This window comes from Neofelis nebulosa, chromosome 14, assembly GCF_028018385.1.
Source record: "Neofelis nebulosa isolate mNeoNeb1 chromosome 14, mNeoNeb1.pri, whole genome shotgun sequence".
NCBI lineage: Eukaryota > Metazoa > Chordata > Mammalia > Carnivora > Felidae > Neofelis > Neofelis nebulosa.
Genome location: NC_080795.1, coordinates 80,999,889 through 81,024,876, shown reverse-complemented (window position 1 = coordinate 81,024,876; position 24,988 = coordinate 80,999,889). Strand labels below are relative to the sequence as shown.

General features: G+C 65.8%; 2 protein-coding genes across 8 annotated transcripts in view; one reads left to right on the top strand and one right to left on the bottom strand.

Moving 5' to 3' along the window:
- LOC131494713 (maestro heat-like repeat family member 5) overlaps positions 1-4,505 on the top strand; it is a 62,118-nt gene extending 57,613 nt beyond the window's left edge. For 2 of the 5 annotated variants that reach the window (XM_058699236.1, XM_058699237.1), the window contains 6 exons: positions 160-336; positions 928-1,083; positions 1,694-1,816; positions 2,185-2,276; positions 2,518-2,592; positions 3,054-4,505. In XM_058699236.1, the coding sequence (XP_058555219.1) occupies positions 160-336; positions 928-1,083; positions 1,694-1,816; positions 2,185-2,276; positions 2,518-2,592; positions 3,054-3,381 (951 nt within the window). In that variant the 3' untranslated portion in view covers positions 3,382-4,505. Of the gene's footprint in view, positions 1-159; positions 337-927; positions 1,084-1,693; positions 1,817-2,173; positions 2,277-2,517; positions 2,593-2,979 lie in introns of all 5 variants that reach the window. The other 3 variants (XM_058699238.1, XM_058699239.1, XM_058699240.1) reach the window with 3 other exon arrangements.
- Positions 4,506-6,059: 1,554 nt separating this feature from the next.
- Positions 6,060-24,988, bottom strand: part of PTP4A3 (protein tyrosine phosphatase 4A3) — a 34,515-nt gene continuing 15,586 nt past the window's right edge. The window contains exons 1-6 of one of the 3 annotated variants that reach the window (XM_058699234.1): positions 23,234-23,447; positions 12,166-13,024; positions 10,176-10,268; positions 8,413-8,543; positions 7,739-7,813; positions 6,060-6,704 (exon numbers count right to left, since the gene is read on the bottom strand). In XM_058699234.1, coding sequence (XP_058555217.1) covers positions 6,587-6,704; positions 7,739-7,813; positions 8,413-8,543; positions 10,176-10,268; positions 12,166-12,270 — 522 coding nt within the window. In that variant the 5' untranslated portion in view covers positions 12,271-13,024; positions 23,234-23,447 and the 3' untranslated portion in view covers positions 6,060-6,586. Of the gene's footprint in view, positions 6,705-7,738; positions 7,814-8,412; positions 8,544-10,175; positions 10,269-12,165; positions 13,025-15,744; positions 16,002-23,233; positions 23,448-24,988 lie in introns of those variants that run through there. The other 2 variants (XM_058699233.1, XM_058699235.1) reach the window with 2 other exon arrangements.

Below are 24,988 nucleotides of genomic sequence, written 5' to 3'. Positions count from 1 at the left end.
GCGGAGTTAGGGGGACTATGCCGGGCAGACACCCAGGCCGGGATGGGGGCTGGGGAGGGGCATCGGAGGGAGGGCCTGAGATTGTTCCACAGGGCCGGGGTAGGGCGCAGGAGCCCCCACTCCTGGCACCCGCGGCTCACCGGCGCCCCTGCCCCCCAGGGAAGCCTGCTCCAAAGACAGATGCCGGCCTTTCTCAACGGCTTCTTCCAGAACAGCGAGCAGGTGGTTGTGCGGGTCATGGGCACCGTGTCGGACGTGCTGCACCGCCTGGGCGCCAACGGCGCAGCCGCGCAAAGCCTCCAGGTGGCCATCAACGCCCGCTCCTTTTTCGACGACGTGAGTGTGCCCGGGCGAAGGCGGGCACGTGCCCTGCTTATGCCCCTCTCCTGTGCCTACCCCAGGTCCTCAAAGGCAGAGGGACCCCCCCCCAACTCCCCTTCTGCCCTCTGGCCTGGGGGCTGGGGAGAGGAGCCCCAAAGGCGGACACCTGGATGTGCACCCGGCGCACCTGGGCCGCACTGGGCCCACTGGCCGCCAGGTGGCGCTCGGCCCCCTTCTCCACGAGGCTGGAAGAGCATCGCCCTTCAGGCCCTCCAGCCCCACCCGCTGCACCTTCCCGAAGCGCCCCGCAAGCTGGCGGTGACTGTCTCCCTTCACTGGGGAACTAGAGGGGATACGCCCCGCCCCCACACACACCACCCTCGTGACACTTGGGTGGTCGGGGTGAGATTGCGAGGGAGAGAGAAGTGATTTCAGGTCCTGGTGGAGGGTCTGGGACCCGCGAAGGGCCCTGAGAGGGAGGCACGGCCCTGCCCAGGGGCCCCAGACCTGGTGAGAGGGCTCGGCTGAGGGACCTGAGCCCATCCCCTCCACAGGGTGGGGGCCCCAGGCAAGTTTGGCTGCGGCTCTGAGCCCCCCGTCTTGCAGGAGCGGGACGGGATCCGGGCGGCGGCCATGGCGTTGTTCGGGGACCTGGTGGCAGCAGCGGCAGGCAGGGAGCTGATCGGCCTGCGAACCCAGGTGCACCAGAGCCTGGTGCCCCTGCTCCTGCACCTGAAGGACCGCTGTCCGGCCGTCGTCAAGGTGAGTGCCCGCTGCCGGGCTTTCCCCCTGGCGGGGCTGAGGGTGTGCAGATGGCGGCAGGGAGCAGCCTTGCTCTCGGGCAGCAGGTGTGGCCACCGGCATTGGTGTCCGTGACCGAGGTCCGCCCCGTGCGCCTGCACGCGCACGCACACACGTGCATACGAGCGCTTACGCACGTGCACGCGTGCCGCCGCCGCGCGCTCTGTGTGGGCAGGACCCGGCCTGTTCCAGTCTCTGCCGTGTCCGCAGCACCTGCCACGTGGCGGGGGCTCGGGTTGCTCGCTGAACTTGGTGCAATGGTCAGGTTTTCCCATGTGCCAGCCGTGCCCCGTGCTGAGGCCAACGAGACACAGCGCGGCCGAAGAGAGGCATCGAGCGGCAGCTTCCAAAATGAATGGGAGACTTGCCTTGGGAGCAGCCGGGAGCCAGGCACTGAGGCCGGAGCCGGGGCTGCCCCAGAGGCCCAGGGTGGGCTGAGACTACAGCGGGGGAGGACGGCATCGGGCCCCAGACCCACCGGAAGCTCGTGGTCTGAGGGGGGCGGGGGGGACACACCTCCAGCCCAGACAGCCCAGGCGGCAGGTGACCCCTCCCGCGGCTGTCCCCGCAGCATGCCAAGTTCGCCCTGTACCGCTGCGCGGTGCTGCTCCGCTGGCGGCCTCGGCACACCCTCTTCTGCACGCTGGCCTGGGAGAGGGGCCTCAGCGCCCGCCACTTCCTCTGGACCTGCCTGGTGAGGAGGGGCCTGGGGCGCGCGGGACCGGCCGCTGGGAGGGAGGCGGGGACTGGGGCGGGGGGCGGGGCCTGGAGGCGGAGCCGGGGCGGGGCCTGGGAGAGGTCTGGGGCGGGGCGGGGCTGAGGCGGGGCCCCGGCGAGGGCGGGAGGCGGGGCCTGCCGGATAGGGCCTGGGGCGAGAGGCGGGGCCGGGAGGCGGGGCCGGGAGGCGGGGCCAGGAGCCAGGCTCCAGGCTTGGCGCGCCGCTGTGTCCCTCACCGCACCCGCAGCTCCCGGGGCTGGCAGGGGCGGGGCTGGGCTGGGGCTCTGGACTAGTCCCTGCTCCAGCAAGCAGGGCACGTTGTCCTCCGGCCAGATGACCCACAGCCAGGAGGAGTTCAGCATCCACTTGGCGCAGGCCCTCAGCTACCTGCACAGCCGCCACCACCACATCAAGACCTGGGCTGCGCTCTTCATAGGTGAGCAGGGGTGGCCGGGCTCCGGGACCCTCCTGCCTGCCCTGCCTGAGCATCCTGACCCTCTCCTGCCCTGGTCCGGCCCGCCAGCACCTGCCAGGCTACTGCAAGCGCAGCTCGAGGTCTGCTGGCAGGAGAGGAGAGGTGGTGGGTGAGGGGCCCCGGAAGGCCTGGAGAGGGTCTGACGGCGCTCACCCGCCAGCAAGCCCTCTTCCACTGGCGGGCTCCTCTATCTGTCCCGCAGGGTACAACATCTGCTACCACCCCCAGGCCGTGTCCCAGGTGGTGAACAGCATGGACACAAACCTGTTGCTCTGCAGTAAGCAGCTCCGTGTCCCCCCGCGCAGGACCCCCAGCCCACACCTCCCACCCCACCTCTGGAGGTTCCCCCCGCCCTGGACCCCCAGCCCACACCTCCAGAGGTAGAGATGGGCACCTGTGGGATGGGGCTCACACCCACTCACTCCACCTGAGGCTCCAATAAAGTAAGGCTGTGGGTGGGCGCCCAAAAGTGAGGGGCGAGGAATAGGTGGGGTTGGGGAGGCAGAGGAGTTGGGGTCCGGGTGTGGTCCTGCCACGCCCCCACCCCTGCTGGAAGGAGGGGATGCTCTCCGGGAGCATGGGCCCTCAGACTCCCTCCACCAGGGTGGGGCTGCGGGCAGACGGGACCCCGGGGCACCTCTGACTTGTCTCTCCTCCCCTGGAGCTTTTGAAGATCTCAAAAAAGACCCAGAGCCCGGCATCCGGGAATTTGCCAGCAGGCAGCTGTCTTTCCTTCAGGAGATGGCCGCCAGACCGCAGTGACCTCCATCCGTCCTCCCTCACCCTCCTCCTCCCCTGTGCCCACCGAATTGGTCAACCCTGCCCCGTCCACACGGAGCTTGGATGCATAAGATTTTTCCATTTGAAAAAAAGATGTAGATTCAACAAAGAACCTTCACACCTGCCAGCTCCCTGCCCGCCATCTCGTGACCCCAGAGGACCGAGGCAAGCCCACGGGACACCGGCAGGACTAGGGAACAGGGACAGGCCTAGAGTAGAGGGGGCAGACCAGGTATCCCAGAGGCAAACTGTGAAGTCTGTGCAGGGTCCTGCAAATGACAGCTAGTGGAAATCAGGTGGAGTCCACGTCAGGTGGAGCCATGGTCCGCCAGGGTCTGAGTACTGAGGAGGTTGTCCAAGGGCAGCCACCGTGGAATGGAGCCGTTTACCAAGGCCCCCCCACCCCCACCCCTGAGTCCTCAGTTTGTCTCTGGTTTGGAGCTTAATAGTCACTGAGGAGCGGGCCGTGGGGAAACGGTCCTTTGGCTGGTCTCCCTCAGTCCAGGTGACTCAAGGTCTCCCTCCACCATGACCCCTTGCCTCCGGAGTCCAGTCAGGGCTGGGCCAGAGCCAGACCTTCCCAGCGGGGCCTGGGTGAGCTGTGTATGGCCCGAAGCAAGGGTCTCAGCTCTCTGAGCCTCAACTATTCCATCTGTAAAATGGGTAGAAAAACCTTCCTCCCCGGACCCCTCACAGGACTGAGTCCAAAGACGGTCCTTCTGGCAAGCACCCCCACCTCCCATGCAGCCACCTGGAGACCAGCCTGACCTTCAGCCAGGCCCTCCCTTCTCAGCCTTGGTTTTCCCACATGTGAAATGGGCAGATGGGCCTTTCCCCGGTCTGTCAAAGTTCCTCCTAGGGCCTGAGTCCCAGGCAGGCTCTCAGGACCCCCCACTCGACCAGCCGGCCACCCACCTACCCTGTCTCTCAAGTGCGCACACAGCCCCTCCACACCTTTGCTCAGGAAGCTCCTTCCATCTGGAGCACCTCCCCCACTCCTCCCCCAAGGGCCTCCACGCTGCCCCATCCTTCGAGGACCAGCCTGCATGTCCCCTCCAGAGGGAGCCCCCTTCTCAGCCCCTCCTCAGCACACCTTGTGCCTGAACTGCCCCCCCCCAACCCTTACACCAAACTCCCAGGCTGTCTCACCCCGCCCCCCCCCAGACTGTGAGCGCCCTGGGGCAGGGATGCGGGTGCACAGGGCTGGCACAGAGGGGGCCCCAAAACTTGGATGGTGCGTCGAAAAAATACAGCGACCTTCCTGGAGCACGCATTTACTAGCCTTCTCAGGTGTGTTCCATTTGATAGAGCCGGGGGCCCCTCTCCACCCAGGAGCCCAGAGAGGGCTGGGGTCTGCGGCCCCCATCCTACCCATCGGTCCGTCTCTGAATAAAGCCCCCTGAGGAGCGACTTTGGGGTGGTTCTCCCTTTCACAACTCCCATCCTGTGCACGGGTCTCCCTGGGTGCTCCAACCCCCTGGCTGGGCGTGGGGGATGTGCTCCTTAGGGACCACGGAGCGGGTTACAGGGTCCCCTAGTTCCAGCCTGGTGGGCGTGGTCTCTGGGCACGGGTATGATCTCCCCTAAAAGGGGGACCTTCCCTGGGTTCACCCACCCGCTTCACCACCTGGCCCCTGCACACCCTCCTCCGGGAAGTCTGCTTCAGGGAAAGAAAGCTTGGAGCTGGGTGGGCCTGGACCCGGTGGGTTCCTGGAGCCAACAGTGCCAGGCAAGCCTTGAGTCTGGGACCGGGGAGGGTCCCAACTCCTACCTAGCAGGGCAGCTGGGCTCTACAGAGCCGGGCACACAGGCGGTGCCCTATTAATGACACCAGTGTCAACCGTTCACTGCCAGGCCAGTGGGGAGACTGAGGGACTGGGCCTGTGTCCCTGCTGGCCACACCCCTGGTCCCCCAGAAGGGAGCAGCCCCCAGAGACCGCCCCCCTCACCAGGGCCTGTTGTTCGAGTACTAGTGAGATGGCCCCTAGCAGGGGACGCCCGCCTCCAAGGATACGAATCTGTGCCAAGGCCCTGACGTTGCCCTTCCTGGGTGTGCCTCCAACCTGGGAAGGAGACAAGGGGTGACATCCGGACAGCTAGGTAAGCCCTCCCCCACGGACCCATCCCAGAGTGGGATGGAGGGAGTCTCAGGCCAGGCAGACGCAAGGACGGGGTGGCCTGGATGTGACCCCTAAAATGGGCACTGGGTCCCAGCAACTGGGAGAAATGCCATCCGTGAAGGCCTCTGGGTGGTATCCACAGGTGGCTCCCAGCACCTGCCGGGCACAGACCACCCCCAGACGCTCCACACCAGCCAGCCGGGCCAGCCCTGGGCCCCTCCTCTGGCCGTGCCCCTTTCCTCAGCCAGGCAGGGTCCCCCAGCTCTGGGAGACCTGAGCACGGCAATCCCAGGCAGGCCCCGGCCTCCGCCTCTTGTACACTCAGACTCACTCACCCCGTGTCCCTGTGGCCTCCTCTCCCCACCCTGCGCTGATGGCATGGGGCGTCCCTCCACCTCAGCCAAGTGGCCACCACCGCCTGTACCCTTCTCCCGGCCTCTGAGGCTGAAACGAGGGCACCTGGTAGGGGCAGGAGCAGCCGCCCCACCGGACACGAGGCCCTGAGGAATTACCGAGTGAGTCCCCGTCTGTCCTGCAGAGGAGCAGCCCTGGTGACCCGGCCTTGCCACCCCCCCCCCCAAAATGTCAAGGCAACTGGGCAGGGCCCCACACAGGCCACATCAGAGAGGTGCTCACTCTGCTGGATCAGGGACGCGTCCCGGGCCCCTAATCCAGGGAGCGCAGGGACCCAGCACAGACACCAGGGGGAGCCCCAGTGCCGCCAGCAGGAAGGCGTCAGGGTCAGGGGGTGGGCAGGGGCCTCCAGGGGCCCCACCCAGTCTCCCAAGGCGCCCGCCCGTCCACCCCGCCCGGCCCCGCACCCCACTCTCAACACACACACAGCCACAGAGTCCTATTTTATTGCCTTCGGTGTCCAGGACATCTGACAGTCTCCAGACCCAGTAACTGAAAGTGCCAAGAACAGGTCAGGATGGAGGAGGGGTCAGGCCCAGTGGCTAAAAAATACACCTGCCCCCTAACAAATGAGCCTGAGAGGAAAGCTGCCCAGGGGACAGTGTGGGAGGGCTGGGCCGGGGCGCCCCAGCTAAGCCTCAGACAGAGAGAGAGCTGCAGGCACAGAGCCAGGAAGAGAGAGACATCAGACTCGGGGAGAGGCAGAGACACCCAGAGACGCAGAGAGAGACGGGGCTCCGGGACCCAGACGCAGAGACGCAGGGCACAGAGACACAGGGAAGGGCAGGTCCGCAAAGTGGTAGACACGGGCAGACGGAGACACAGGGATGACCAGACGGGAAGAGACGGCAGAGGGCACGCAGGGCGAGCTGGGCCCAGGGGACACAGGGGTGCCGAGGTGCCGGGAGAGGAGGTGAGGCGGCAGCGGGCGCGGAGCCCCTGCTCGGAGGCCCTGGGCTACATGACGCAGCACTTGGTCTTGTGTGTGTGAGGTTCTTTGAACCGCAGTCTCTGCTTTGGCCGGTATTTTTCCAAGTAGGTGAGCTGCTTGCTGTTGATGGCTCCACGCCGCTTTCTGGGGAGACAGGACAGGGGTGGGGTCATTGGGGGGTGGGGGGGGCACTCAGCACCTGCCCAGCCAGCCCCAGGGTCCTGGGGAGACGGGATGGGGTGGGGTCAGGGGGCACGCTCAGCACCTGCCCAGCCCCGGGGAGCTCCAGGCAGAGCTCGCCTCACCTCCAGGCCCTTCCCGGGCCCTTCCCAGTGCTGATGTCACCCTTCCCGTATCTGCTGTCGCTGCTACCAGTATTCACCTGGCCTGGGGTCACCTCCTGCAGGCTAGCTCCCGAGCCCTGTCCCCCCATGGTACCCGCCCTCCTCGTTTACCTGGTACCACCCCACCCCCAGGCCACGGGCTCCTACAGGGTCACGGGGTGACGCCCGGGCAGCCCTGCAGCCAGGAAGGGAGTGAGGGCCTCAGATGACAGGACATGGGGCACCCCTAAGGCTGCCCACCAAGCACTTCAGGAAGTCAACCGTCCCCACCCACCCACGACCTCAGGCGTCACCACGCGCCTGCTGGGGCCCACAAAATGGGAGTGCAGGAGACTCTGCAGGCAAAGCTTCCAGAGCCCCTCCGGCCCCGAGACAGGCATCGCTGGAGAAGGGCTGCCCCCCTGGGGGCCCAGGCTCCCTGAGCAGAGCCCCCTGTAACCACGTCCAAGGGCCATATGCGTGAAGGATGAGTCTAAGCTGTGCTGAGTCGCTGGGCTTTGGACCTGCCGGGTGCCACAGCCTGTCCGCATTCACATGGCCATGGACCACAGGGCCTGGGGCCCCTCCTCACCCCACACCCCCAGCTCCAGGGGCCGCACACAGGGACCGGTCCCCACTGGGGCACGTGGCCTGGCTGCAGGGCCCTCACAAATGAGTCGATACTACAGAATGAGGCTGCGTGGGACTGGGGGCATCTCGGAGGTCACCCTGTGGCCAAGGGCTGGGAGTGCCTGCCGGCAAGGGTGGGGAGTCCAGGATAAGGACCCCCTAAACCCAGACCCCCAAATGCACACCAACTGGCCTGCACCCCGACCCCCACCCCCGGCCACTCACTGTCGGATGAACTGGATGGCGTCTTCGTACTTCATTCCGCTCTCGATGAGAGCCAGTGCCACGAGGACCGGAGCCCTGGGGACAGACCCGGGGCTGGGTCAAGCCTCAGCACCCCACCCCTCCCCCGACGGGCCGCCTGCCGAGGGCGCAGAGCGATGCCTTCACCCTCACATCCACCAAAAAGCTGTCCAGCACCTCCCCTCTGTGGAGGGCACAGGCAGCAGCTCAGCCCCACCACCTGCTGTGCAGCCCCAGGTGGGCCAGTCACCCTCTCTGAGCCTCAGGCTCCCCACGTGTAAACATGCAGGAGAGCCAGAGGGTGAGCAAAGCGCAGGGCGTGCATCTGGCCTGGGATGAGGGCTTGATACTTGCCATCAACCCCGCTTGCCAGCCCTCGCCCTGAAACCGGGGGGCCGCTGCCCGGGTCACTACAGTCATACGTGGCTGTTGGGGGGATGGGTTTTTGGGTCGGGGAGGGGGGCGGGTGGCAGCTCCTTCCGGCTCGAGTACAGGGACAAAGTTGCAACCCAGCAGCAGGGAGAGGGATCAGACTTGGGGAGGGACTCCCACCCCATGGTCACGTGTGATGTGGGCCCAGCACCCACGTCCGAGATCAAGGTGGACCTCGGGATTCCCACGTCCCCGTGAGCCCCACCCTGCGCCCGCTGGCTCACCGTCCCAGGCCGGCTACGCAGTGAACGGCCACACAGCTGCCAGGGTCATCACAGAACTTGGCCTTCAGTAGGCTCAGCCAGTCCTCCACCACTTTGCCAGGTGGGGGCGCCCCGTCGTCAAACGGCCAGTCCTGCAGAGGGCAGCAGCCGGTGAGGCTGGAGGCCCCCGGGCCAGCCAGCCCGTGGCTCAGACAAGGTCGTCTCTCTGAGAAGCACAGAGGGACCCCACGAAGGGGAGGGACAGCAGGCCCCAGAGGGCAGGAAGCTGGCCAGGCAGGCAGTCCCCACGGAGGGGTTCCTCATCCTGTCTGCTCCAAGAAGATGTCCCCTTCTCCAGGAAGCCTTCCCTGAACACCCCATCCTTCCCTTTCCGGAGCACGGTGACCATGTCCCCTCCCTGTCAGCCCACGCTCTCATTCCAGGGTCACAGCCTGAGCGACTCTGGGTGGGCAGGCCCAAGGGGCGTAGACTACAAATGTGCCTGACAGGTGCCTCTCTGTGTCCCCAGCTCCCAGCCCAGCCGCACAGAGCAGGCCCAGCCCAGCTACCAGGAAGGAGTGAAGAGAGGGCAGAGGGGTGAGACCCATTGTTCTGGGAGCTGGATTCCAGAACAGTGACAGCTGGGCCCTCTCCAGATGTTCAGGGATTAATTTGGTTTTGAAAAATTAGCTGTGCTGCCCACCTCCCCGAGCGCTCTAGAAGAGGTGGGGAGCCTCCGGAGTAAGGGCCCAGCCCAGGGCACTGCCGTGAAGACAGAGATGCTTAGGTCCCAGTGAAGGAGATTCACGTGGGGCAGAGGGGAACCGCTCCTCGGGCACCAAAGGTGAATCCGCATGGGCCCCCCGAGGTGGACCGGGAGGCGGCTCGCTGAGGGGAAGCTAGTAACTAAGGGATCCTCTGGCGAGGATCCAGGCCGAGGCCACCGGACCCAGAGCTGCCCCCACCCCGCCACCCCATGCCTTGGGCAGCCCTGCGCTAGGGGACGCACCATATACATGTGGCCTGACCCACAGGCGTGTGGCAGCACGGTCGTCCCTTCCTGCGCCTGGACTCGGGTCCCCGGGACCAAGGGACCAGAGAAACAGCCCCAAGGCTCCCTCCCCTGGGCCTCCGTGGATGGCTTCCCCACGGGCCACACAGGAGTGCCCGCCCTACCCTCCTCACCATACGGTTCCCACACCGACAAGCCTGAGATGAGCTCCCAGGCGGCCCGGACACGGAGGAGCCGGCACGGAGCCCGTGGGACCCCCGGGTGTCCCACCCTGCTCGGACCCCTGCAGGGTGAGGCCTCGTTCCCGCCCGCCCGCCCACCACCTGATGGGGGTGGGGTGCTATCCTGAAGGTGCCCCCCCACGTGGTCCCAGCTCTGGCACCTTCTGGCTGAGCCTCAGACGGTGACTGACCCGAGCCTCAGTTTCTCCATGACAGAGCCCCACGCGGGGGCTGCTGTGCAGTGACGGTGGCGGGGGCGGGGGGTGCCCGGCAGCCCAGGCAGACCCAGGAGGGTCTGGCAACATGAGCTATGCCTGTGGACGTGCACAGGGCGTGTGCTCCTGCCTCGAGGGCCCCACTGGCCAGGGCCTCTCTGGACATGTGCCCAAACACCACGTGGCCCAGGCGCCAGCACGCCTGGGTAGGGGGGGCGGGTGGCCCTAGCGAGGCCCCGCAGGCCCACCTCATGGCAAGCTCAGTGCAGGCTGGCCCCATCCACCCACCTCCCCCCCAGGGCAGCAGCAGCACCACCGGGGCCCCAAGACCCTCACCACCACGGTGATGCCGTCCTTCTCCAGAGGGGCCTTGTCGTAGGTCACTTCGCACACCCGCACCACGGTGGTGGCCCCGTACTTCTTCAGGTCCTGGCAGGGAGGGAGGACGAAGGCAGGCCGGGCTGGGGCTGAGGGGTCCGGGGTGGGTACCCCCTGTCTGGGGCCCCCAGGGCAGGGCCGCGGCCCCCCCGCAACAAAACAGAAAGGCCGATGCCAAGAGTAACCACTAGGGTGGCCTTTCAGGCCCAACGACTTGCTGTGGGTAGAAGAGGCTTTCCTGATGCTTCTGGGCGAGGGTCCCCGAGCCACCCGGTGAGGGCAGGGTGTCCCCGCCTACCCTCGTTGCAATCGCAGCTAACCAGCCATGAGCCTGGCCTCCCAGCACATCTCTGCCATCATCCTGGGTGCTCAGAAACCCCCCTCGCCCCCACCCCGTACCAGCATTTTCCAGACAAAGCTCCTGGGTCCCCAAGCAGGGACAGGACACTGTGGTCCGCGTGTGGCCCTGCATGGTCCCCACTCTGAGTTGCCCTCCTGGCCAGGCTCTCGTGGACGGGTCCAGTTGAGGGCACAGCCGGACCCCACATGAGGGCCTTCGGACTCTTGAGGGGCAGGCCTCAGCGGGCGGGGGACCTCACGGTGCACAGGGCCGGCACCTGCTCGGATGGCGGCCGGGAGGCAAGACCCCGGGCACCAGCGGCGGGGAAGCCCCAGGCTACCAGAGGAAAGGTCAAGGCAGTTCACAGCCAGGCTGTTTATATTTATCCTCTACGCGGGGGGTCCGCTCCACGGGGGCCACGAGCAGGGGCTACTCCCACCACACCTGCTCCAGAGCTATTCTGGGAGCAGTGACGAGTCATCCATCTGCTAGACCTTGCTCATCGTACGGTAGGGACACTGGACACAATGAGGCAGGACAGCGATTCTGAGGATGGGGGGCACAGGAAGGTGGACAGGGCCCGGAGGCCATAGGGCCACCTCCGAATTCCTCTGTGCGTGTGGCAAAGGGGCTGCCACACAACCCAGGGTTGAGCCCTGACCCTCACCGCAGACGACCTTGCCCCGGTCACACTCTAGGCCCTGACCCCGGTCACACACAGACCCTGACCCCAGGCTGGGCCCTGTGCCGAGTCCCGGGCTGAGTCTTTCCCCACGTCCTGCTATTACCTCAAGGGTGTCAGCTGTGAAGAGGGGCAGCCCTCGTCTGCAGGGCCCCTGGCAGTGTCCAGGCCCAGGCCCCTGATGGCAGGGCGCCCACTGCCTCCCTCTATACAGTGTTTCGGGTCCTCTCCTGCCCAGGCCCCTGTTTCATTATGACAAGCACCATGAGGTGGGGGTGGCTCTCACAGAGGGAAGGGAGGAGGGTCTGAGACCCATGCACAGCTCTGCAAACACCTCTGGTCACGCCAACATGTGGCCTGACCCCCTCCTCCTGTGGTCAGCTCAGACCCTTACCCAGCCCCTTCTCCCACAGATCTTCACCCTGAAGCCTCCGGCCCCGCCGGTCCTAACCCAAGGGCTCCCTAAGACCCAGCAGGCTTCCTGCAGCCTGGGCTGGCCATGGAACTTCACTCCGCCTGCCGCCGTGGGCCTCGCTGCCTGCCTCGAGCTGTTTCCACAGCCACTTCCCACGTCGGGACCCCTCCCTCCTCCTTCCCGTGAAGCCTCTGCTCCAGGGCAGGTGCTGTCCTGAGGGCGTGATGCCCGCTTCTCCTACCTCTGGGCCTGCCTCTATTTACACAGCACGGAGCGCCTACCCCTGCCCTACACCGTCCTGCCCTGCAGGCCTCCAGGGAGCTGCTGACCCCAGGACTGCCCTCCCACCGAGCTCCCCAGGACACTCGGGGCTCCCGCCTTGGGGCCCTATAACCGGGGCCACAGTTTTGCTCCCCAAGGCAGTGCGTGGGTTGACGGCTCGAAGTCCACCGCTCCCCACCCCCCGCCAGCTCTCGGGAGGCGTGTGGACACCCCACCGGGCCCCACCTACCTCAATGAAGGTGCTGAGCGTGGCATTGGTGGGGTTGTGCGTGATCAGGAAACGCATCCTCTTGTAACTCACCTCCACGGGGGCCGGCCGGTTCATCCGGGCCATGCTCCTCCGAGGACCGGGCGGGGCCCAGGGAGGGGCCGCACGGGGCTGGGGTCTGCAGTGGAGAAGCCCCCGCCTGCCCCCCCCCCCCACAGCCCGAGGAGACCGAGATCCCTGGGCTTGATCGAGACACAGAAACCCCTTGCAAACCCGCCCCAGCCGCACAGGTGCTTTGCAAACACCTCGGAGGCGGAAGGGCTGAGTAGCAGAGTCCGGCTCCTTACAAAGCAAAGGAAAGACACGGGCCCCAGAGAAGCAAAAGTAAAAATAAGGGCAACCAAAAGCCCAGCGAAGAAAACTTTAAAAAGCCCGGAGCAAATGGGCCGCCGTGGCTCCGTCCAGCACTGCCTGCCTCTGGGGACGCCCCCTCTGCATCGGTGGACAGGCAAGCGGCCCCCTGCGCTCAAAGGCGGGCCCCAGACCCTCAAGGGCCGAAGGAAAACCGAACTTGAACTGGACCGGCGGTGGGGGCGGGCGGCGGCCGCGGGGGCGGGCGGCTCTGACACACAGGGCCTCTGTCACGTTACCCCATCGGGGTACTGCGAGTCCTGGAGGGCGCCCGGGGGCTCAGGCGGCACAGCCGGCCCTGGGCCGGACAGCAGGGAACATCGGCGGGCGAGGGCAATGGTGAGGGCCAGAGGCGCGCAGGCCCCCTCGGCAGCAGGCGTCGCGGCGATGTTGGGCCCGGGCAGAATTCAGAGCTGCCCCCCCGAGGTCCTCTCCATAAATCCCAGGCCGCTCAGCAGCAGGCTAACGTCTGCAGAAGAGGAAACGAACAGAAAAGGGCGTCACCGGGAGCCCCCGTCTCCTTGAGACGTGCAAGTCTGCCCACCCCCGCGAGGGAGACAATGCTTCCCTGGGGCCCTGCCGCAGGACCGTGCTGAGCGAGTGACCCTCCTTCACCCTCAGTTTCCCCCACCTGGGATCACAAGGACGGACAGCTCCCACCAGGTCTGGCGCACAGCCCCGACCGCCACCGGCGTAGAGTGAAAAGGGACGGAGGGAGGGATCCCAGGGACACACGCCGCACGAGTGGGCTCTAACCCCGTGTGCAGATTTCAGGGCCGTCTGCATAGCAACAGAGGCTGCCCCCCCTCCAGCCTGGGTCCCCCTCTGCTGACCAGCAGACACCCCACCCCCACCCCAGCCACACTGCTCTGTGGAATCCCGGGCCTCTGTGGAATTTCTGAGCCCAGATCATTCCGGGGCGGCCAGTCCTCAGGGAAAGGGGCTCAGGCGTGGGTGCCAAAGTGACCGGGAAAACAGCGGGGAGAGAGGACTGCGGCCCGGCTCACAGCTGCAAACCACCTTAAACATGTCTCACGGGTGCCCCATGGGAACCTCCACCCCTCCACTGTCTCCACCGCTCACCCACAGGGCCGGCCGGGCACGGGAGTAAACAAACCGGGCTCTGCCCGCGGGGAGCTGGAGAAGCAGAGGCAGACCGCAGCGGCCAAAGGGCCAGCTGGCTACAAGACGCTTGCCAAGGTGTGACCGCGCAGGTGGCCAGGAGTGGGTCACACTGCGATGGCCGCAGGGAGGGAAGCGGCTGGGCCACAGAGACCACCATCGAGAACCACCACCCACCCCTCTCTCCCTCCCTGGGCCCCAAAGTTCTTGGGCTGGGGTCCCAGCAGGAGCACCCAACCCCACCCCCACCCCCACCCCCCCACACGGACTGGGACACCGCGGGCACACCAATGACCTCAGTTTCCCCATCTGCACAATGAGGGGTTATACAAGATGACCCCCGAAGCCCCTCAGGCTGTGACCCAGTGGTCATCGGACCCCTCCGGCCACTGGGAGTGGCTCCAGCCCCACCGGCCGCACCTTATCTGCTCACTTGGGCAGGCCCTCCATTCCCCAACCCAGCACCTCTTACCTTTGCCCCCGTCCCAGCACCCCCTTCTCCAGCCGTCCGCCAGGTAAGCTGAGCCCATGGGGGCTCGGCCTAGGTGCGGCAAGGGCCCAAGGCCTGGGCCCCCGGACAGGAAAGGTGTCCCCAGGCTTAGGGCAGGTGCCACACCTCACACTCAGTCCTATGCCATGGCCCTAGGAGGGCCGAATGGGGAGTGTCCCCGGAGGGGGAGAAAGGCAGAGGGAAGGAAGCCGCGGCCCCAAACCTGAGCTGTCCCAGCACAAGCCTCCGCTTGGAGTGCAGGTGAGAAAGGAGAGAGCCGCGGGCACCCTGAACACACAAACACCTGTTCCTCCTGGGGCAGCAGGATGTTCCCGAGTGTGTGTGTGTGTGTGTGTGTGTGTGTGTGTGTGTGTGTGTTTACCAGAAAGAAAGAAGAAAAAAGGCCCGAAGAACCACAGGGTTACAAGCCTCTCCCTGAGGGGCTGACCTGCCCCCTCACTGCCCCCAGCCTCTGGGCACCCGGGGAGACCCCAGCATAGGGCCCAACCCTGCTGCCCAGGATCCCCGAACAGGTCCTCAGGGCTGAAGGCTGCTGGGCAGGGAAAGGCCACACTACCATCCACCTGAGCCTGAAGTTGTCCCCGACTGGCAGAGCTGAGGGGTTAGACTGGCTGGGAACAGGGAGCAGCATATAGGCTAGAACGGGGTCACGGGTCTGGGCTGAGGTCGGACGAAGATCACTGCCCAGGCTGGGGTGGGGTCTGTGCAGAGTCTGGGTCCCCCACTCCCAGCGGGGAGCAGGCAGCGATGCCTCACCCCTGCTGCCCCAGGTGCTCCCACAAAGCTCAACCAGGCCTTGTGGGCATCCCCCCAGGGAGAGGCCCTTCCTCCCAGCCACACCCCCTCAGTGAGGCCCCAGGGCCCCTAGGCAGGGGCGACCAAGTTCTCCAGCATCCATTCCCCACGCCCACCACCATGAGGCAAGAGCCCTGCTGGTAGCTGGGTGTCTCTCCATGGGCCTTCCTGCCAGTGGCCCCACACCCGAGCTCGTGGGACCCAGCCGGACTCCCCCCACCTGCCGGCACTGAACCCTCTGAGCGTTCACAGCTGTCGTCCACTGGAGACCAGTTAGGGGACCATGTGGTCGTCCCTGTTTGCAGATGAGTAACCGGGCCAGGGAGAGAAGGCAGGATGGTCTCTGGGCCCTGACCAGACAGGCTCTGTGGGTTTTCTCAGTCAGTCTAGGAGGCAAGAACCAACCTCCACCACGGTTTCTAAGAGATTCAGGGAGGCTACAACCCTCATTCCTGGTCACAGCCTGCCCAGTTTGCATCCGCTTCGGTGAGGGCCAGCCCCTCTGGACCCAGGCCCCTGCCCAATGTGGGGCAATTCGAGAGGATTAGAGCTCAGCCGAGGTCCCAGAAGTAAAGCAGAAGTGTGGGAGCAGGGCTGGGACCCGGCAGATCCTGTAGGGTCTTGGGTGGGGGCCACCACGTCCGGTGCTGCGTGAGCCCCGAGGCGCGGGGGGAGGGGGGAGCTGGTTCCAGGGGTGCGGGCCCCCTCCCCGGGGTGCCGCTGAGGTCCTCCCGGCACGCCCCCCGCCAGCACCGGCTCACCCCGGCTCAAGCGCGCGCGCGCAGGCGTCCCGCCGCCGCCTCCATCCGTGCGCGGGCCGGGCAGGGCGCGGAGGCCGAGACCCGGAGCTGGGAGCTCGGAGCTCGGGGCTCGTCGGCCTCCCCGGGATGCTGGGCGCCCCGCGGCCCGGAGCTATTTATAGCTCCCGGGCATCACGTGGGCGCGACGGCTGGTGCCCAGGAGGGCCACCCGACTTGCTGTGGCTCCCACACCTGCCGCCTAAATATAACGGTGGGCCGGCCAGCGTGCCCGCGCGAACAAAGGGGCTGCGGAGGGCCGAGCAGGGGAGAGGAAGCGGCAGGAGGAAGGGGAAATGCAAGCAGAGGGGAGGGCGGCTGACCATTGCGAGGCGGGGCCCCTGCCGAGGCGCCTGCCTTCTGCCGTGCGCGGGAGCCCAAGCCCGTCACCCCCGCGCCGGCCCTCTGCGGCACCCTCTGGGGCTCCCCAGGGCCCCATCTCGCGGGAGGGATTCCCACGGCGGAAGGGGACTACACAGGCTGGCGCCGGAGGGGACCTGGGCACCGGCCAAGGCCTGCAGTGGGGCACTCCGTGGGCCTGCAGGTGGGGCGCTCCGTGGGGCAGGGACGCCCACAAGGTGAGGGCCGAGCCCCTCGCCTGACCTGCTCAGACCCCTGCCCAGCGCCCGGACCGCACCCCGAGGGCTTTCCCACTTCCTGAGGGCCTGGCTGTGTGCGGGACACTGCTGTTCCTCCCAGAGTCCTCACCACTGCTGGGGGTGGGGGGGGCCTGTCATCCAGCCCACCCCCTTGGTGTGTGCAGGTGAGGAAACTGAGGCACGGGGGCTAGGAGCCCACGCAAGGCCACACGGAGAGCTGTCTCCACGTCCCCCTCATCCTCCAACGCTCAGTGCAGACCTCCCCTCAGGAGAGCCCCTCCGTGACGCTCCCAGGTGAGACCGTACGGGTGTCCCGGCCTACCCCCACCAGCAGGGTCCTGGCTTCGCCTCCTGGGAGCACCACGTAAGGAAGGCAAGTGCTCCCCAGACCTCGAGCCTCAAGAGTGGAGGCTGGCCTCACATCAAGGCCGTACCTGCCCCAGCCAGCCCAGAGGCCCCCAGAAGAGATGGGCGGCCCTGGCACACCAGGTCCCAGGAGGCCTTGCCTCACTGGGAACCCAGCTGAGCAGCCAGCCTGGCCTCTGCAGTCAGCAGTCAGAGCCTCGGGGCCGGGCAGGGGCGGGAGGGGGGTTGCCCAGAACACAGCCCCCCCCCCCCACTCCCGCAGGCTGTCCCCACACTGGGGACAAGAGCACCAGCCATGCCCGTGACCCTGGCCTCCTCACACCCCTGAGCCAGGCAAGCAGGCAGGAAGACTGTGTACCGGGTGCAAAGGCCCCACAGGAGCCCCCACACACAGGTACACACACACACACACACCCACCCCCGAGCCCGGGGCCTGCCCAACAGCTCGAGGACCCCAGGCCAAGGGCTCCTGTCCTCCTGCCTCCGTCCGGCACCAACGTGCTTTAGCACCTCACTTCCAGCAGCACCTTCCAGAAGGCCATCTCTGGGCGCCCAGTGACACCCCCACCACCACCGGTATCCCAGCTTGGCCACTTCCGGAAGGTCTGCTCCCTCCGATGCTGTGCCGGACGCTGCATCCCATGGGCAAGACGCGTGGGCCTCGCTGTACTGATACAACACGGCAGGTCAGAGAGGTTGAGTAACTCGCCAAGTCACACAGCCAGCAAGCGGAAGAACCATGGTTGGGGCCGCGTTTTGCTGAGCCGCAAAGACCCTGCTGACGCCGACTCTGGCCCTCGGGCAGAAAGGCCCCCCGGGCAGGCTGTTTCTACCACCCTGTCCGCTTCCTTGTCCTTACAAGTTCCCATCGCGCTCTCGATACCTCACCCAAGACGCAGAGAGCCCCGTGCCGTGCGGGAGGCAAACCCAGGCCCAGCAGCACGGTTCCCCCCTTGTCTGGGGCACCCGCTCTTGCCAGGCCGGGGGGCGGGGGGGGGGGGGGGCACCTGCGGCAGCTGGCACAACACCAAGCCCTTCGGAGAAGTCTATTTTTATCAGAGCAGGAGCCGTTCCTGGAAGGCTCCCAGAGCCAGCCCAAGTCCACATGCTGCTGGGGGGCCAGCAGGGGGGTCCCGAGAGGCCAAGCCCACCCTGATCCCCCCGGAAACCTTCCCCGAGCCCTCCCGCCCCTGCACCCAGCAGCACGGAGGGGCCAGCTGCCCTCACTGACCAAGCACTGCTACCCTCTTCCCCCTCCCCCGCCGTCCCTGTCCGGCCCACTCTCCCTTCGGCCACATGCCCTTCAGAGCAGAGTGTCCCAGGCCCAGCCTGCCTCCCGCACGGCGTCTGGCACCAAGAGGGCTCCCCACTTGTTTACGGAAGGAGCAAATGACCCAGCGTTCTGGGCGGAGGTCCAGATGTGAGAAATGTCCAGAACCCATCACGGGATCTCAGCCCCCTGAGGTCCAGAGGAAACTCAAAGGTCATGCACGCCACCTAATGCTCAGCTTGCACACCTCCAGCGACAGGGAGCTTACTACTCCCTGGCAGTGCCTCTTTGCCTTCAGGCAGCAACCCCAACAACCGGTTCCTGCCTCCAGTGCCTGCCGAGTGCCCACAGCCGGGATGGGGACCAACAGGAGGAGAGCTTCTGAGCAGAGTAAGCCAGCACAGTGGGCCTTGCCGAGGGCAGAGCCGGAGGCTCAGGTGACCGGGGAAGGCTTTCCTGGAGCAGCCGGCCAGCGGCAGGGGCACCGGCACGCTCCTGATGCCTGGAGCCTCATCAGGGCTTGACCCGCTGCCCTGACCGCCCCCCCCCCCCCCGCGTGCGACCCGGAGCCAGGGCCTGCCCTCTGTGGGGCGCGCGGCCTCCTCTACAAACAGAGACACTGCCAGGGAGGAAAGCCACCTTCCGAGCTGGTGCCAGCTCCAAGCCGGTCACCGCGGGGCACCCAGGCGACGACCTGGAGGCAGAGCCGTGGAGAGCAGGCTTTGGTTTCCACAGGGGCGGCCACCTGTCCCACCCGCCAGGATCGCGAGGTGGAGGAGAGCCCAGCAAGAAGGTTCCCCAGAGCTGGCCCGCTGCCCCTCAGCCTTGCTGGGCCCCCCTCATCACACCAGAGGCTTTGATGGTGCCCCGGGGGGTGTGGTGCTGGCTCAGCAAACCAAGCGGCTGGCCCCAAGGCCGCCCTCGAGGACCGTCGGCCACCAGCACTGGGTGGGCAGGCCACAGCTCCACCAGGGACCCACGTGCAGGCAGGTGGGCACCCCAAGAGCTCGGGTGAGCCTGCTGGGCTCCACCCCAGCTGTCAGGAATGGCGGGCACAGAGTGGCTGGGTGGGCAGGCAGCCGGGTGAGCCAGACTGGGCATCCTGGGACTCCTCGACCCTGTGGCTATCCGGAGCCTGGCAGGCCCACCGTAGGCCTCCGTCGCCTAGACGGGACTCACCCAGCAGGTGCCAGAAGAACCTCCCTGGTAATCGCCAGCCCGGTCCACGCCCCCACCCCTGGGCATTCCCAGCAGGGGACAAGGATGGGGGAGTTCTGTGGCTTGGAAGGTGTGGCCACCGCTGACGGGCTGCCTGTGACATCACACGGCGCCACACCGGCCACCGTGTATCCAGCACGCGAGGGACTGCCCACTTCTGTCTGGAGCCCCACCCCCCACCCCCACTGCCCATCCCCCACCTCAGTGCGGGCTCTGAGTGTGTTCAGCCACCTGCATGCCCCTGAAGCTCCCCTGCTCTGACTCCAGACCTCAGGACTCCCTGAGGGGGAAGGGACACGGTCATGCATTCATTCATTCATCCCATGTACGAATATTTATTGAGCATCTCCCAGTGCCAGGCACGGAGCTGATCGGAAATACAGGGGAAGCACCCACCGGAACAGGCAGCCTGCCCACCCTCTCCCGCCCCCCACATGGGGCTGCCGGCCACCCCTCCGTCCCCCTGTCCTGAGAAGCCTGACCCCATGGGCACCCCGCATGCAGGCAGCACTACTGAGCCAGGGGCCACCCCATTCCTGGAGCTAAGCCCCTTGGGTTCCTCGCAGAGACCTCCCTCCATCCTGTGCCTCAGTTTCCTAAGCTGTCGCACACGGGGTTCAGATGTGGCATTTCCCAGCACCGCCCATCACTGAGCTGCCTGAGTCACACCTGGCCCACCCTCAAAGCTGGCCACTGGGGTTCCGGGGACCTCAACCTTCCCAGCCTCCCCTCCCCTGGCTCCTGCCTTGGGGCTCCGGCCTGATCCTCACGGAGCGGGGGCCACCTGAGGGACCCTCCTACCCCCGTGCCTTGACCGAGCCTTGACTGCCTGTCCCTGTACCCACAGCAGCCCAGCTCCTCAGCAAGATTGCTACTGACCAGGTGACCACGGGCACTTATTCTCTGTGCCTGTCCCCTCATCTGCAAGGAGGAAGGACCACAGAAGCTGCCTCACAAGGACACTGTCAGGAATCGTGAACTCAGTCACGAAAAGCGCACAGGACAGGGCCGGGGGCAGCCACAGCCCCAGCTGTCAGTGCCCACGGGATCCCACGCAGCCGGGCACAGTCCCTCCACAGTTTCAGGCCTGGCCGTCCCCCGAGGTCCCTGACCCTGTCCCCATGCAGGCCTGAGAGGCAGGCCCAGGCCACTAGCCGCTGCGACCCCAGCACCGCTCAGGACCCCACCTGAGACACAGACTCAGGGACACCCACGTGCCCTGCTCCCCCATCCGAGGACGGAGACCTTGAGGGTCTCCAGACCCTAATCCCCCTCTCTCTTTCCTCCAACCAGCCAGCCCCCTCTCCCCACCAGGATGGACATGACACGCCATCGCTTTTCAAAGGGCAGCTCGTTGTGGGTGTCAATGAAGACAACGCCACCTCCAGCCCCAGATTCAACCTGGGATCAAGGGCCCATGTCACCCACCCACCCGAGCACCCCAGCCCGCTACAGTGAGACCAGCAGATAGAATAGCGGCCCCCTGCTGCTGCTGCTGCTGTTGCTGCTGCTGCTGCTCACACACTATCTGTGGCTCCCTACGGCCCCAAGCCAAGTTCTGACTTTCCAGCCTGGCCCACTGGCCCCTGTCCCTCCCACGCTCAGCTCACAGGTAGGAGGAGGTAGAGAGGGGCCTGTAGGATTCGTGCCTCCAGTCACCCTTTCTCTCTGTCCAGAATGCCCCCAGATACTCCTCACCCTCCAGACCAGGTGAGGGCCTTCTCTTCCTCCCCCCCTCCTCCTCCAGGAAGCCCTGGATGCCTTCACTGCTGGGGTTTTCCCCACTGAGTTTTCATTCCTACGTGCACACACCCAGCACCCTCTCTGTTCCAGGCCCCGGGCTGAGAGCACTGGGGCGGGGGGGCGGGAATCAGGGGTGAATGAACCCCCATGACCCCACCCTCTGGGGGTCCACTGTCTGGGTTTGAGATCAGTGGGGGTGATGAGGAAGCGTGGGGCAGGCAGAGGGAAAAATACAGGCTGGCACCCCCTAGGTGGGATCTGTGGGATATTCCTCAGACACTCCTAGCTGCCCAAGAACAAAGGAAAGGGGCTTAAGTGCTTGCCATCGAGATGTGGGAAACTAAGACAAATGAAAAACTAAGTTCCCTTACTGCCTACAGCCCATTGACAAGTCCTTAAAACAGGCAGGGTGACCTCCCTCTGGGAGCTCAGCTGCCTCGATGATGACACTTTGCTCGGGACAAAAGGGAACCTTGGCTTAACATTGCCCCAACCTCGAGGACCCTGTAAGTCAACTTCCTTTATCTCAACTGCCCCAAGATATATGCTGGCAATCATACTCCAGGTTTATGGCCCCCGATATGCATCTGAAGGGTCTCATGACTGAGGTTTTATCCTAGCCCCTCAAGGTCCTGGAAACCTTGCTTCCAAAATTCTTTAGAGACTTACCCTATCCCCCACCCCTCCCAACCTGAGAGTATATAACGAGTCACCTGTCACAACCCCAGGGCAACTCTTCCTGCCCACAGGTCCCGTCCCATGCTTTCGTAAAACCACCTTTTTGCACCAAAGACGTCTCAAGAGTTCTTTCTTGGCCGTCAGCCCTGAACCCCCCCCCATCACCCTAAAACCCCATCAGGGGGACACACAATAAGCAGGCAATAGACGGCATCAGACAGAAACAAGACTGGGGGGAGGCTCTCCGAAAAGGTGAGCAGAGCCGAGCATCTCTGGGAGAAACGCAGGACGACCCCATGCGCATCACAGCAGCCCCCCTCCAGGAGCCCCAGAGAAGAGTGCCCACCACCATTGTTGCCGGCTCTGGAACCCATTTTACGCCCCAAGTCTCCACCACCCCCACCTCTCCACACACACACACATACACACACACTCCCACCTGAGGCCAAAGACCGTGGGCCCCATTATACACGGAAGCCAGGCAGAGGAGGAGCAGAGCAACCTGGAACCGGGTTCCTTCTTCCCTCCCCCAGGATGAATCCTGCAAACTTCACCTGTGCCGAGCGGGGCCCAGGGTACTGGGTACACGAGGCCTTCAGAGCAGCCAAAGAAGATGCCAGGAGGCCCAGCCACGAAAAGAGCCACCAGGTCCTCAACTTAGGGCCCAGAGACTCGTGCTTTGCTCACAATTACGACCAACCTGGAAAGCTCTGGATACTTCCAAAACCCTCGAGGCGAGGCGGTCACTCAAACCCAAGATAACAACCAGTGACCATCCAAGCTGCCGCTTACTGACAACGAATGATAAGGCTCGCTAGTGGAAGCCTGCTTTCTGACGGAGCCCAGGGACTCTCAGGGCCGAATAGACCATAAACTCCTCCGTTTAGTCGCTGGGGAGGGGTTCCTGCATCCCTGAAGCTCCACGGACCCCTTCTGTACAAGGGCGTTTAAAATGGCCCCACAAGTCGCTGGAAGGGTCAAGGAGAACGTGGCACCTGCTGGAGAGGGTCTGGTCAGATCAGCCTCTCAGTTAGGGCCGAACCAACCACAGGTCCCACCTGCTGGCAGGAGGGCCCGGCGGGCCGGCCCCACAACACCTCCTTTCACTGCCCTGCTAACAATAAATGATCACCAATGATGTGGCCCCTACCTCTAACAAGAGAGGACACGGGCACAGAGAGGCTCGGCATATCCCCACCCCACGGGCAGAAGAGCCAGGCTGGACCCCACCGCCCATCAACAGTGCAGCTGGCCAGGAGGGTAGGCCACCCTCCCCTGTGCCACTGGCTGGGGGTCACTGAACTATCAAAGAGCTTGGAAGGACAGTGTCCATTCTGGCACGGTCTGGAAGGAGAAGGTTCCATCACCAGGGCCACCCCGGCCCCATTTGACGGAGGAAACCACTGAGGCTCAGGCGAGCTGAGCAAGCAAAGGCCCGGGAACCCCCGGCCACCCCCCCCCCCCGCACCCTCTCTGAGGTCTGTCCCACGGGCAGCCACACCCAGGCCTCCCGCCAGCCCCACCTTCCACACCTCCCACCCCCACGAGACCCAGAGCCAGGGAGCGCACGGACACTCACCCGCCTTCCTGGTCCTGGAGTCCCGGGGCGCCGGGCCCCCGCCCAGCTTTATCCCCGCCTGGCTGCCCGCCCTCCCGCGTCAAAGGCCCCAGATCATGGGCCGGTAAACTGTGTTGGGAGGCGGGGGCAGGCCGGGGCAGCCCCAGAAGGATCCCAGCCTTTGGCCCCTGCTATACTTCCTCCCGCCTCCCAGGGCTGCCGGGCAGCAGGGGAGTGGGGCTGGGACGAGGGTCTGAGGTTGAGGCGAGCACCCTGTTCCCGGGAAACGGGCAGGAGAGCCCCCCTCCCCCGCTGAGCCTGACTCTGGGGCCTGCAGGAGGCAGAACGGTCCCCAGGGCCCTGTATCCAAAGGCAGCCAGAGCAGGGAGGGGGCAGGAGGGGCGGGCACAGAGCCAGCCGAGAGGAGAGTCCCAGGCCGGGCAGCTGGCGGAGTGAAGGGTCAGAGGGACAGCCTGGGGCTTCCCAGGTCTCTGGCCTGTCTCCCCCACTGCCTGCTGCAGGCTGGGAAGGGGGTTCCAGGTCGCTTCCCTTGCCTGACGGGGTGCTCACTGTACCCCTGCCACCCCAACACCCCCACACAGAAACGGCCTGGCCCTCTACGGGCTGCCCCCAACCTAAGCAGCCCCCCAGTGCCCTCCCCAGATTGCTCTGGGGCTCCAGAAAGCTGCCCAGCTTACCCAGAGCCCCTGTGAGCCCCCCACCCCCCTCGCGAGCTCAGTGCTCAGTTCTTCCTGTTGTCCTAGTCTCCTCCACGAGGAAGTGAGGAAGCCAGCTAACTGGTGGGTTAGCTCATCCCACCCAGGCCTGGGCCCCCCCTCGAGGCCCTGCACAAGCACTGAGGAAGCAGGAATCCCACCAGAGGGGGAGGGGCTGTCCCCGCCCCTGACGGCCAGAGTCACTTGTGCCTGCTCCCACCAGGGCTCTGCCCCCTCTCCCCAGACCCTGGATAGGGGTGGGAGGGGCATCTCAGGCTAACTCCTGTTCCCTGCCGTGAGCGGTGGGGGTAATTCCTGGCTGTAGGAGGGGCCGCTACCCCCGGCCACCCCGATGGCCCAGAGCCATCACCACCCCCTGCCCAGGTATCCCCCCATCCACGTGCCCCGGATTCCCACCAGGCACCTGCCCAGCAGTCATCCCACCCCAGATGGAGGCCCTCTCCAGGCTCGGTCAGACCCATCGAGGTTCCCCAGGGCCTTGGCCAGGCCCCAAAGCCCCCCGTAGCCTCCCAGCCCGTCCGCCTCTACTGCCCCTCACTGTGCCTCCTGCAGCCTCGGCCGGGTGCTGTGACTCACACGCCCGACACCCGGCCTGCGTCCTTTGTCCCTCCACCTGGCTGCCCTTCTCCCTCTGGCCTCTCCCAACCTCACTGCACCAACCTCTCCTGCACCCACAGCCCTTTCTCCACCTCCCGGCCCCTCCCCTCCGTCTGGACCAGTCCCACAGGCCAGGTCCCAGCACTCTGGGCCCCCGGAGGGCAGGGCCACGACTGGTCCCCTTTGGACCTGCCCAAGGTGGGGTACGAGCCCGAGGATCAGTGCACACAAGTGGGCCACGCGGCCCGCCAAGCAGACAGGACAGCAGACAGGACTGCTCAAACTCACCTCCCACCGCCCAGTGTAACCGAGAGCCCGGCGGCAGCTCTGTCCACGCGGACACTCACTTGTGCCACGAGGGCCCCCCCCCCCCCCGCCCCGTGGCCCTCCACACCCTCCATGCTCTCTGGTCCACGCTCCATCCTCCTCTGGGCCTCGGAGG